At 34.1% G+C, this 14,048-nt stretch overlaps 1 protein-coding gene across 2 annotated transcripts in view; it reads right to left on the minus strand.

Annotated features, from left to right (window-relative positions):
- The window catches only part of LOC125069787 (bone morphogenetic protein receptor type-1B), a 105,468-nt gene that overhangs the window by 5,802 nt on the left and 85,618 nt on the right, over nucleotides 1-14,048 (minus strand). Inside the window, exon 1 of one of the 2 annotated variants that reach the window (XM_047679361.1) lies at nucleotides 856-1,077. The exons of the other annotated variant lie outside the window; for it this stretch is intronic. Coding sequence (XP_047535317.1) covers nucleotides 856-865 — 10 coding nt within the window. The 5' untranslated portion in view covers nucleotides 866-1,077. Of the gene's footprint in view, nucleotides 1-855; nucleotides 1,078-14,048 lie in introns of those variants that run through there. 2 annotated transcript variants of the gene reach the window in all.

A 14,048-nucleotide genomic window follows, 5' to 3' on the forward strand; every position in this document is an offset into this window, starting at 1 on the left:
ATAAGGACGGCGTGAGATACACAACAAAAGGTTTTAAGAACAACAATAGGGATGGCAGGTAGAGCTCTGCGGCGCATAGATAATAAAATGAAAATAAAACTTCGAATAAATTGTACAAGTTTAGTGTTTTTATGATTTTCAAGATTCGGAACAATATGTTACAAACTAAATTATTGCGTTCAACACTATTATACACAAAAACAATATTGTAAGATTTATATTTTCGATTACAAAAATAATTTCGGTTTTGTGAATTGATAAAATCGCATGCAGTAATGCAAACAGCATTGATGTAATGATATCTTATGCATTGTAAATCAGGCGAGAGGGTTCGACAAACTCTTAAATTCAATACAGGATTTAAAAATGGTTGATTGAAGATTAATCTCGGACAAAATGGAAAACATGTTCTTCAATGGAACACATTGTAACTTACAAGATTATTCATCAACACTAATATCAAATATGTCAGTTGAGACGGACCGTAAGGTTACACGTAATCGTAAGCACAAGATAGCTAATAATGTATTGTTACTCATTTATCATTTAATTATACAATCCTATCACGACCATTAGACCTTATTAACAATCTCTAGACTCTACTTACGACTCGCCCGTCTTAAATACCAAAACTGGGATTGATAACCTCTCACGATGTGAAAATCAGAACGGAAATCTGACCACTTTGAGAACACAAATCATCGAAAGCGAATCGTCGAACGAGATTGACACATTTCCAACACAGATGCTCGCAAGAGACCGCACATTTGTAAACACTCGAGAGTTCTAAATAAACGAAGCTTACGCTACATAATTAAGGCAGATCGAATATATTGATACGAAGGTTTCACATACTTAGTCTCATGTCGGAGAGCGTACGAGACGAGACCGGCACGACGTCCGCGATATCATTTAAATTTAACTCGAGACACCGCCGTCTGTCGCCGGCTTTATTTTTACACCGGCGATGTTATGCGCGGATGGTGACAACGCACGCCGTCTCACGGGAGACAGGAAGAGCGTGGACTTTAAGAGACGTCGCGTGCGTCACCGGCAACGCTCGCGATGCGAATGACTGGCGTGCGGTGCGAGGCGTCCCCCTGGGCCCGCGTCTCCCCCCGCCCCTAGACCCGCGCTCTCCGTGCATTATGCACCGCTGCAGCCTCCACATGGTCGAAGATAACATGGGCCAACCGCGAACGGTGTCAGGACGCAAGCGATTCGGGGCACGCGAGTCGAACACGATTCATTGACGCCGCTCGAGATAATGCCAACCGTTTGTACAACACGTAAACATTAGATCGGCATACGGCCAAATAATAACAATCTAGTGTGGCGGAGTTCACGTCGATTACGCGTGAAAAAGCTAACTTTTACCGAAACTTACATATTTGCGTGTACTATTTGCGCGTACTGTGAGTAATGATATCACTAAACATACTCACGACTGCGAATCTGACGTGTGCAAACATAATAATGAGAACAAAATGTCTAAAATTAGCGATAAACGTTTCCGATTTAATCATCTATAAAATTTTTAACGTATATTTTACAGCCAACATTTATTCTTCCTGTAACCGTCGTAGGAGAAAACACATTAAATAATAATATATCATCCAATAAATATTATGACGCTGAGCTGATCAAGAAGCCATTAAAGAGATTCTTTTACGACTGCCTCGCGTTTTATCGTTTCTTCCTTCTTTTGGCTTCGTAGCAAGTAAGCTCTTTTCATCTACTGTTAGAGTATCTGCAAACATTCAATGAATATTTGAATATTAAAGTGAATTTAATTACGCTTCAGTTTATATTAAAACCTTTATAGTCTACATCGCGTTCGTATTAGAGCTCCGACTGTTCAAATTAATCATATATATATAATTTAAAATTGTTCACATTTTGCATTTTATTAGTAGAACTAAAACATCTGGTAAAATTTCACGTTGCCAGACCGGATGGACATCGGAATAAATGTATGTCACTTTAAGTCTAATCTGCTAGTACTCGGTACCAATTAAGAATAATAGCCGCTGTTGTATAACACTCAACGAATACTACTAACGTCTACCTCACGTGATTTTAATCTAATTTATTATAATTACTTTCACCTCGAATATTTCTAAAATTCACCCTAATTACGCAATTAACTGCACAATCATTAATTAATCATTTAAACTATCCGTAGTCATCTCTTATGACTTTTCTTAATCGTACAAGATTTAATGACATTTCCTGCATCGTTAATTAAGTCTAAAATATTTATGGCACTATAAATTATTGCATGTTTATTTACGAGATACAAAAAAATCGTGAAACAATTCAGAAGAATAGGCGATCGTTTGGAATAATAACGGGAAAATTAAAAAAAAAAAGTGCTGTAAAATGCAATATGCGAATCGTCCAAAATACATCGACGCTCAAGTTGTGGAGACGTTATCTCGATGCCGATATGCGTCTCACGTGCTCGTCCAATTGCCGCAATGAATAACGGTAATACCGTATCATCGACATTAATGCTACTCAAGGATGTTCGCCAAATTCACCAACATCCATCGGCTATAGGTTTATACGAATTTATTATTTATTAATAAAGTTGTATGCACTGATTGGTAATGCGATGTTTGAATTAGTGCAATAATTATTATTAGAAATAACGTAACGGAAATTCTGCTGTATAATAAGAAAACTTAATAACAATACCAAAATGGTCTAATTTGTAGGCGGTGACAAAAGTATTTAGTCTACTTAAGCCATCATCTATTACGTGCCCTTTCACTATACATTCGGGGTCACCGCAATGGTTTTCTTATGCATAAATTTCGATGTCTATGTATATGCTCAGTTATTTCACACATATCCATACACAAGACCATCCAATATTTGCAGTCATTCTCATTTGATGACAGGTGTTTATGCTAGCCCGTTTCTTAACTCATCATATAATTTACCTTCTTATTTTCCGGTTCAAAGGGAGTTTTTGTTCAAAGGGATTGGTTGAGTGGCACACAAAATAACTACAGGCACAAGGGACATAACACCTTAGTCCTTAAGATTAGTAGTGGCTTTGTGATACGAGGAATTGTTAATATTTCTTACAGTACAAATGTCTGATGGCAGTGGTTAGGTGGTTAGGTAACGCTTACAATCAAGTGACCCATTTGTTACTCCACCGACATTCATGACCTTCAAAAAAAATCTTCATTCACATCAAACATACTCCTAGTAATATGACCACCATAACTCCGAATTACTATAAATAGAAGTATCTTACTCTCTGCAGAGTACTCATTTCATGATAATCCTCAGATTTTCTATCAATGTAGCAAATTTTAAACTTTTTACGTGCAGTTGCAGTAAGTTATAAGTAGATTGATACTTGCGATTCGTTTTAAAACACTTTTCAAAAAACCCTTAATATATAGTACCTATCTTGTGCAGTTTGAAGTACTTTTCGGAAAAGTTAATCATGATATATACGTTCACATGTCTATATGTATGACAATAAGTAATTCATTCAGCCTCAAATTTGAAATATTTTATCTTGATTTTATATTTTGTTTACTAAAATACGCTGTAACAGTTTTTCAGATATCAGAACGCAGGTTAATAATTAACGATTTTATCAACTCCATTGACTACATTAACATAAATTGTAATGTTTTATTTAAACTTAAACGAGATGGAAAAATCTCTTCTAATTTAGATTCTTCGTTCTCGCATAAATTTATAAAAGAAACAAACTTGTACGTTTGTTTACATAAGTTAGATGCTATCAGAATGAAACCTTTGATTTACTATCACACGAGAAAAGTATCGCGAGCTCCGTTCGAGTGTCAGAAGCTTCATGTAACCACGTATGTTTGAAGTGAGGTAGATAAGATCAAAAATTATCCTCTATTATATTCCCACATTATTTTATTCAGAATAATGGTATATTTACTTTTGTATTTTTCTCAAAGATAACGCGAGAAAAAAGGCGCACCTGCGTACGTGCGTAATGAATACTTAGTCGGAACCACCTGATGTTAAATCGACACCTTAGCCCATATTCAAGCATTGCGGAGATATTCTTGGAGCATCATCGCGCCGCCATCTATTGGACTTGAGATGTTATGACCCTTATGCCTTTTATTACTGGTTTACTAACGTTTTAAGCCGAAAAAATACAATCGGAAGCACTGATGTTGGCACTTAAAATCTAATGAGCATGTGGTATCCACACAAGTGTAGATCTCATCAGATTACTGACTGCACGAAGACTTACCAATTTTTTAAACATGAATTAAACTAAATGCTACATCCAAACTCGACCAATTAAATAAATATGGTCACACAAGTCACGACAAACAGACCTAGTACGTGGTTAAGTAGATCGCCAACATGAGCGCGATTTAACAAACAAGCCACTTTCCCGTGGGAATACCCGGGCGACGTTGGTGCGGAGAACCATCGCGATTGTGTCTAACGGATGCACGAATCTCTGTCCAAAAACACTCGTGTCAATAATAAAAAAACAACTGTGAATCGTGTATTGAAATTGTCAATAATTTGGTTTTAACATTAGGAATTAGTTCATTCGGCTCTTGTGGTTTTGTATGTGGTATTTGTCCTCTGTTCCAAATATTATTATTTTATTGAAACTATATATAACACCTAAAATATAAATCAATGCCATGAAGTTCATCTACATTCATTAAATAATCTTACTTATATTATAAATGAGCAGAATCAGAATCACACCAGAGCGGCTGAACGGATTTGAATCATTCTTGGCAAAGGGATAGATTATCGTTTGGAATTGTACATAGGTAACTTTACCCGAAAAAATGTACCTAACACCTGCACCCCTCTCACGAGGACGACGCTGCGGTTAAAAACTAGTCGGCAAATATGAAATATGTTTGTGTTCATTAATTTCATTGCTGTGTTTGAGATAATAATCGGTTTGAACTTATCTTATATACATCTACATTCTTGTATTGATTTTTAGAAAGCAACTGATAATCACTTATACAATCTCACAACGGTGAAGATATTGATAGTCTCTGTTAGGACACTTCAAGACTTAGGGGGCTAAGGCTTAGGATTTCTCTCGTTTTGAGGATAATGATTGGAACCAATGCTCCGCAGAGAAGAAAATACCTCTATTTATATAAATAAATTTACTTTTGCTTTTTATAAGCGTAAAATGATGAAAGGTTGAATTATAACTAATTTTTGAGCATTTTGTTAATGTCGAATTAAAAATTTACAATTAATATTGAAATAATTACGAAATTATAATATATCTAAATAATTTCCAAAATCAATATCGGTAAAGTCTTGGCGAATAGAGCCGTTCCAATGCGCACGCACAGCTTTCAATTTAGTGAACGACACAGTTATTTCTGATAACTATATCGATTAAATGAACGTGAACGAATCGAGTGCCCACGGCTACCGATAAATCGATTTGTAATAAAGATACGACCAAAGAGCGCTCCGTCGAGATTGTACTGATGTATGTACACCGCGTCTCACTCCATCAGATTTAGATATGAGTAACCGGACTGGCCCATGTTTTCCGAAATGTTTCGTGTCTATAGAAATACTTCGACCATACTTTCAATTCTATGGAAGGAATATATATGTAGTATCTATGTTACATCAATCAGCTCCTATAAAGGGATAACAATGAGATTAAAATGTGACTGTCGGATGTACAAATCAAATCAAATCTAATCAAAATATACTTTATTCAAGTAGGCTTTTACAAGCACTTTTGAATCGTCACTTAACAAACTATATTGAGTATAGCTACCGCCGGTTCGGAATGTAGATTCTACCGAGAAGAACCAGCAAGAAACTCAGTAGTTACTCTTTTTCAACATCTAAAAATATAAGTCATGTTAGTTGAGTACAATTATATATGTATGTTATGTATCCTGCCTGGAAGTCAACAAGCACTAACTCCACGGTTTTTTATCATCTATATAATCTTGTATCGAATAATATGCATTCTTCACCAATGTATTTTTACAAATGATTTGAATCTATGTAACGGCAAAGTTAAAAATGAATATATGAGTAAACGATATTTGTTAACAATTCGATGCTGTTTCGCCACGATAAAATTGGTAAATACATTGCACCAATAAATAAATAATTATCCCTTTATAAACAGTAGACGAATAGTAAATAGACATGCAGCACTTGAACTTTAAGATTTCTATTGTTCTCGGAATAGTACCAAGCGACTTTTCGATTTGCGGTTAAGATCTGCGAGTAATATCCACTGAACCATCTCGTCTTAATACAACAGTAACTTTCTCGATTCAATTCGTACACAATAACGGTCAACGAGATACTAATTAAACAGGGCACGGCGTGTCACGGGTTTTATTATCTGTGGAGTCGTGACTATTGCAAATGGCATTCGGTTCCGATCATGCTCGGGGCTCGGGGTACGGGGGTCAGCGTAGCTCGCGGCGCCGGCCATCTAGCGACCTCTCGGATTATCCAACTAGATCGATAAGGAGGGTTAGGTTAGACCAAAGAGTAAAATTCGTGCCGAGCGTTTATGAAACGTGTATATCGCCTTTGTTGTGTTTAAATATAATGTTATGTACTTAGATTAGAATAGGGAGTATGTTGGACGATATTATGTAAGAATTATGTCTAAATTTTCCACTAATTATAAATGTTTACTTTACTATCGCTAATTAAAGCACCACCTGTTACTATGTTTCTATTCATTATCAAATACTAAATACACCAACAGATTAAAACGTAAATAATTAAACGAGATAATAAATAACATACATAAACAAGTATCACAGCAGCGGCGGTTCAGGAGTCTAAGGGGGTTCAAGACCCCCAAAAAGATCTAAATTCTTCCATGACAAATCTTAAAGTGAACTTTTTAATCTAATTAATAATAATAAACTTTTTATCAAGCATTACACAACTTAAAGAAAAATAAAATGTGTGCTTTTTGATTTTTGAAATTTTACCAAAATCTATTCTCAAGGAGGTCAAGCCCTTCCCAAACGACAATCCTGGATCCACATTGTATCACAGAGCATTATTTCATTGGTCTGATGTAATGAAAGCTATTAACGTTTCTAAATTTTGAATCTGAAAACAATTTTAATGCATTGCACTTGTCTACGAACTTGGCCTAATTCGGCGGCAATGCGGCGCGTCCTGTTTACGCCCCGCCCCCCAGGCGCTTACCCAAACTGGATTCGATATTTTTTTGTCGTCTTGAATTAAGGAGTATCGGACTAAATGCAGGTTAGGTAATAGATTTTACACACCCTCAATCACGCTGGCCCACGCGCCCCGCGGCTTTTATCAACATTTTATTCCATTTTTAAATCTCTTTTGATTTTTTTTATTATAAATTATGACCTCACGTATATGGGGTGAAGATTTTCATGTTCGACGTCACAGACAAAACGTTTTATAATTTAAATATGAATAATGGATTAGAAATTAACCGTTACAAATTTATCTCAACGTCTAACGCTAAGTCGGTTATTTCAAAATCTGATAGAAGCTTGGAGTCATGGAACGATAAGGATTTACTGATAGAGATAGCGGAGCATACCCTTTAGCGAAACATAAACAAAATACATTAATATATAAATAAAACTACAATATACCGCAGTTTCGTGCGTTTTATTACTTAATTTATAAAAACCCTAACAACAAGTAACTTATGACAAATATCAGTATATTAATTGAAAGTTAATTTAACTGAGAGCACTGATGATTTCTGAGTCGATGTCATCCCGCATCCGGTCAGTATTCTATTCTTTCCTTTTTCCTAAGGATACACATATAGCAAATCTTCATCCACCGAAAAACACGGGAAAATTGTAATCAGATATGGCGATTACCATACATTTCCAATCCATTACGATCCAATATATTAAAAGAGTTAATTGAAACGCCAAGTACATATGGAATGTTGCATATTCTTTTAATTTCATTAACACTTATTTTTGTTATTCAAGATTAGCAGATACCCAATCACAAGTGTATCGAAAGATATATTTCGCAACAGCATGAACTATTTCAGCAAGTTCATTGAATCCAATGTAAATAACAGTATCTCAATATTTACAAAAACTGCGAGTCGTTATCTTGTTACCTGAGTCGAGAATTATTACGTGTTTGTTTATCTCTTACAAATGTATCGGGTTTAAGAACCTCTTATTGCGAGCTATCGGCTATCATTGATACTTCTTCAATAAATATGTTTCATTTCATACTAACTGTTAATCGCTTTGGTAGACATCAATATTATTTAATAAAAAAAAAATATTGTTTTTTATTAGTAAAACGTCTTCAAAAATTAAATCAAATGAACGTTGAAAACACTAAGTTCTGTCTTTTATGAAAAGGTTTTAAATGTAATACAAAACTGTCTGAAATCAAACCCAGACATGTTCTAAAAAAAAAAAAATTAACAAAAAATTTATGAACTATTATTCTATACTGAAAATTGGAATCCATTTTATCCATGTATTAGTTTAATTAATAAATATACGAACACATAAGCTGTCGCTTTTTTAATAAAAGTCACTATTCTAAAAAATATTAATTTTATGTAAAAACACAAATATTCTTTAGGAGATTGTATGGAAGATATCAGTCCGGGATATAAGTAATCATATTCTCAAAGGAATAAAACAGTACACCCTAATCTTTACATGTCGACTGTTTTATAAACGATTGAATTATTTTGAGCTAGTTAAAGCAAGCAAATAACACCGGCTTCAAAACTGGCTGGTTATAATACATATTATTTTAAATATTGATATAAAATATGTTTTGTATTGTTCTTGAAACAATCGCAGTATCGGTTCACGTAAGTATTTTTTAAAGTTGGACAATGACAATTTTTTTTTTTTAAAGAAACTTAATTTCGTTTATGTCTCTTTAAGAGTTTAACAACGTTAAGGATAAATATTATATTAGATAAATATAAATGGATTTCTTTAATTAGATTTTTTTTTTTGTAATTTTCTTTAAGTACCAGGTTGTTTACCGTTTCAACAAATCGGTCTAATTTTGTTGACTCACTGTAAAGGCAGTGTTTAACTTGCCTGAGTGTTTTTGATACAACTTAATTTTACCATATATGCGGTGTAATCGTATATATAACAAGCACATCATCTACTTATGGATCATAGTAATAACTCAAATACGCCAAACTATTTGCTTGCACTAAACGTAACACCGGTGTAACATTACTGACCGAAGTACGAAACAACAACGCAAATATTTATCTTATTCGACTTCCATGCCTAACTATACTCCGACAAATAAACGGAACGAAACCACGTATTTGCCATTTGCCATATTTGTGCAAAAGGCAAAATGTGCAAAATTTGGCGTGTCCAGCGATTAATGTAATTACGAAAACGACAACTGCCGAATCCAGTTTCGTCATAAGATTATCAATACTGATAGATAGATTGTCGTCGTTTTCACAATGAATATATACAAAAGTAGAGTTCTATTTATGAAATTGATGAAATTAAAATAAAACAAAATCATTGATTAGTTATTAATATTGCAGTGATAGCGTCGGCGGCCCGTGGCGCGTGTCACGTAAGCGTTATGATTTCTTGGGATACTCAAACGTTCTAATTTTGTATTGATTATGATTATCATATACATATAGATAAGATGTGTTGTAATTTTATTATAGCCTAATAAAAGGGACGAGGAATTTTGAACCTTGAACAAAGGCCATACGGTTTATATTGTAACATCAATCGTAGATAATAGTGACAGACCTCGACATACGGTTTACAAATTCTAAATACAATACTATTGTTCTAGTGAAAGGTCGGTCTTATCGAGTAAGATATCATGTATATTCGATCAGTGTATTTTTAATGATTGGTGACTTATACAATTAAGATATAAATTTAATTCGGCAACAAACATATACAATAAAATAACTGTAACAGCTTGTAAATATACCCAACCGAGCAAGGGTTATTCCACCGCCAGGTCCAATTTTGATGGATATTGGGATACATCTGACACATTCCGCAGATTTCCGCAGACGATTCTTCTGCACCATTAAGCACGAGAAGAATTAGAAGTATAAATAGGAACTTAGGTCGTGAAATCAGTGGTCGTGATGACAGATCTTTGGTTATGAATTGTCATCCACTCTGTCTCACCCTTTATATAGCCTATCTCAGAATTAAAAAAAAAAAACATTACATAAACTATATTCAAAGAGACATTAACGCAATTCGCAGTGTACGGATCGCCTAAAGATGTCCAAATTGATAGATCATGAGGGATAAGAGTCACAGGTTCAATATTGACCCCTTGAGCTTAGGAACGTTACTAATACCTGAAGAAATATAATGGCTACTATAAAAAATACAAGATATAATTAATATTCAAATAATACACTTCGCATCATAGTAGGACAGGAGAGAGCACGAGCAGTAACATAGCGTTCATACTAATATTTCATCACCTCACAAGTCCAGGAATAAGTTTTTTATTTACAACGTCAAGTTTGTAAAGAACGCAACGTCGTTAATTTTTAGACGATAAATTTATTTAGCTCTCCGAGTTGTATATGTATTATGTCCGCGTAAAACGTCGACACCGTCGTTGCTAATGCGTTTTACTTGTTTAAGAAAGGGGATCACCTGAGTTGTTACTACAAAATCGACTTAGTTCATTGTCTGAGTATTAAATGTTTCTGGTTTGATAACATTTATATCACTATTTATAGCTTAGAGTCATTTTAAGAAAAAATATAATCAAGCTTTTCCTTAAACCAGACCGACCGAGTTACTTCCGGATTTATAATATTAGTGACAATATTCTATACTTTTATCCGTATTTAAAAACAAATGCGTGCACAAATCTCTTTAAAGAAAGATTTAACTCTGAACTTTTTATAAAAATATATGCCTTATTATCATTGCTTATTAGATTAAAATAAAACTTTCATATGAAATTTAATTTTTAAATTACTATAGTATCGTAGAAACGAATAGCGCAAGTACACATATTATATACTTATATGAAAATATTCCCAATACACATCACTCGTAATCATGTACTAATGTATAAATAACAGCACAGAACAAATACCACTGATAACATTATAATGTAAACGGTCTATAATCTGTCTTTACATGCCCCAAATACTCGAAGGAGACAGGTTGACTTGATATTTCAATAACACATCATACAAATTATGTAATTGTACTACGTTAAGTTTCTTAAGTATTCTTGTTTCTTTTTTATAGCATAGGAATATGGACGGATAAATTACCTTATTTTAAGTGGTCACCATTGCCTATTTCATATACCCCGTAATGTAATTTTAACCATTTCATACATAACCAATTCACAACCAAAATTGGGAACTGAGATGTTATGCCTTTACCGGCTCGCTCACCCCTCAAACCGGAATGCTACTTGACCGTAGAATATATGCACGTGGTACCTTCCCAGACGGGCTTGCACAGAAACCTACCCAGTAAGTTGCTTTTAAATATTAGGAACGCAGACGAGGCATCCTGGAATATGACTCCTATAATATGACTATGTGACATATAAACTCTTTATTTTGATCATTGCAATCGTTACTCTTTTATTATATGATATAGGTTGATCGAAGGGCAAATGAGCCACCTGATGATAAGCGGTCACTACTGTCCATAGTGCTGTAGGAAATATTAAACATGCCTTACATCACCAATGCGTTACCAACCTTGGGGGCTAAGATGTCCCTTGTACCCTAGTTACTCAAAAATCAAAGTATACTTCATTCAAGTAGGCTTAACTCTGGCTCACTCATGCTTCAAGTCGAAAAACATCTATACATAGTAATCGGAACAAATCGCAGGTTGATCGTCACATATATATTTCATAATTTATTTACCACACTAGAGTCCGAAGATGAGTACATATCTATCATATAATCTGTTAATTTATTGTTATGACTAAGATATTATAATTGTATTTGATTGTGAAGGATATGATAAGGCTGCCAAAACAAAATAGAATACTGTACAAACTGTTACTGTTTCGCGGTAGAATTAAATCGTAAGTGAACAATACCCAGACAGGTCGGGCGTGTGTAACAAAGGAATATTTGTTTGGCCAATTTTAAATCAAAACAATTATTTTCGAAGCTACATCCAATTCGATGTAGAAAGTGCAATTACTAAACGATACGGTTCACAGTCGCCATAACAAACCGGCACTATCTGCAATGAATGGTCGGCTGCAATCGATTACAAATGGACGAGATAACAATACGAAGCGTCACAAACACTATTCGCATTGAACATAATGCATTCACGCATGAAGCACACTTATCAATTGCGTCATTGGACGTTTCCGTCCTGAGACTTTAAATCATATTATATCGTAAACTTTTCTTCTTATCATTGTCTTAAAATTATATTAATTCGGAAGTGGAAGTGAATTACGATCTTCTATTTTTAATCGTGGAATAATTAACGAAATTGACCCATTACGGGTTTAGTTATTATTACATTACATTACTCATGACTTAAATTCAATGCTCCTATTTTTGCCCAGCTCCCAGCAATCAGCTATTTCTCCTGACAGATGCCGACAATGGCGTCTATTCTGAACGGAGACTGGTAAACGTGAAATTCTGAGTTGTTACAGATAATTTCTTGAGGAGAAAATTAAATATATGTTTATTGGCCCAACCCGCGAGGTTTGAACACAGAACCTGAGAATCTGGGTTAAGTACTCAGACTTGCAGAAAGCCCTACTATCTGTATACGGAGTTCCGGAAATACGTAACAAAATGAACACAAAGAATAATGTCGTTCATTAGACAGATAAAAAATTAAGATACTCACAACAAACAGTACAATCATACAAAATTATCATTATCAGTTATAAATAGGCCCTAACTTTAATTTTTGGATCTTCATTTTGTAAGATAAATTTAATGTCAAGCTAGTATTGGTTAGAAATGTCGATTCTATCGAGCAGAACCGATAAAAAACTCAATAAATATACAACAGATAATAAAAGTAAACATGCAATGGAATATAACAATCCTACAATCAACGACTCAACTCAAAATCAACGACTACAACTCCTTGCTCTTCACCAACTATACAATCTTTTACAGAATAATTTGCAAAAGCAAATTTTAAAACCGAACTCGTTCGATATATTTTAAGCGATTATTTCAATTTAGCGGCGGCCATGTTTTTATTACGTTTTTTGTGTCAGATACTCCTAATAACGTGTGTTTATGACGGAAAAGTAGGTCTTTCGAATTAATCTTTGAAATTTATTGAGGATGAAGATATAATTTTTAATCTGTGAAGTGTTGTTTATAGGCTTTAATCTTCTTCATTTTTAATCTGTACTATATTTTGCCCGAGGCTTAACTGGCGTATAATTGAAAAAAAAAGCGAATTATTTATAATGATCATGGGCACTATGTTTTTATGTGACTGAGTAGTAGAATTATGTTACTCTTTGAGGCCGTATAATCCGTAGATACATTATCCTGAAGCCAGTTACAGTAGCAAGTCGGAAAGTTAATTAAATGTTGTTTATTGAAATTGCCCAATTAGTTAATTATTCGTCACTATCGAACGAAAATTTCAATATTATATATACATATATACATATATACATACGCTAATTTGTTCATTCGTCTTAATTTACTATTTTAGTGTGATTTAGGATTGGCGATAAAACGCTGATTAATACTGCCCGACTGTAATTTTGCCCCTTTTCTAAATGTACCTGAACTTATTAAGAATGAGAACTTTCGTTGACTCGTGAGAAAACAAGTCTCTAAACCATACCTGTTATAGAGAACTATTTATTTACGTGTAAAGCGAAAATCTTAGTACAACTCTATTATTAGGTATTAAAACTAAAATGAAATTAGTAGTAAAGCTATATATAGTATCCCTATATATATCTTTAAAATATTTTCAAATTCCGTGACGTGAGCATGAATATTCCCAACGGACTAATGGAGAGAAGACCTTGACCAAAATCTC

This window comes from Vanessa atalanta, chromosome 16 (assembly GCF_905147765.1).
Source record: "Vanessa atalanta chromosome 16, ilVanAtal1.2, whole genome shotgun sequence".
NCBI classification, from domain to species: domain Eukaryota; kingdom Metazoa; phylum Arthropoda; class Insecta; order Lepidoptera; family Nymphalidae; genus Vanessa; species Vanessa atalanta.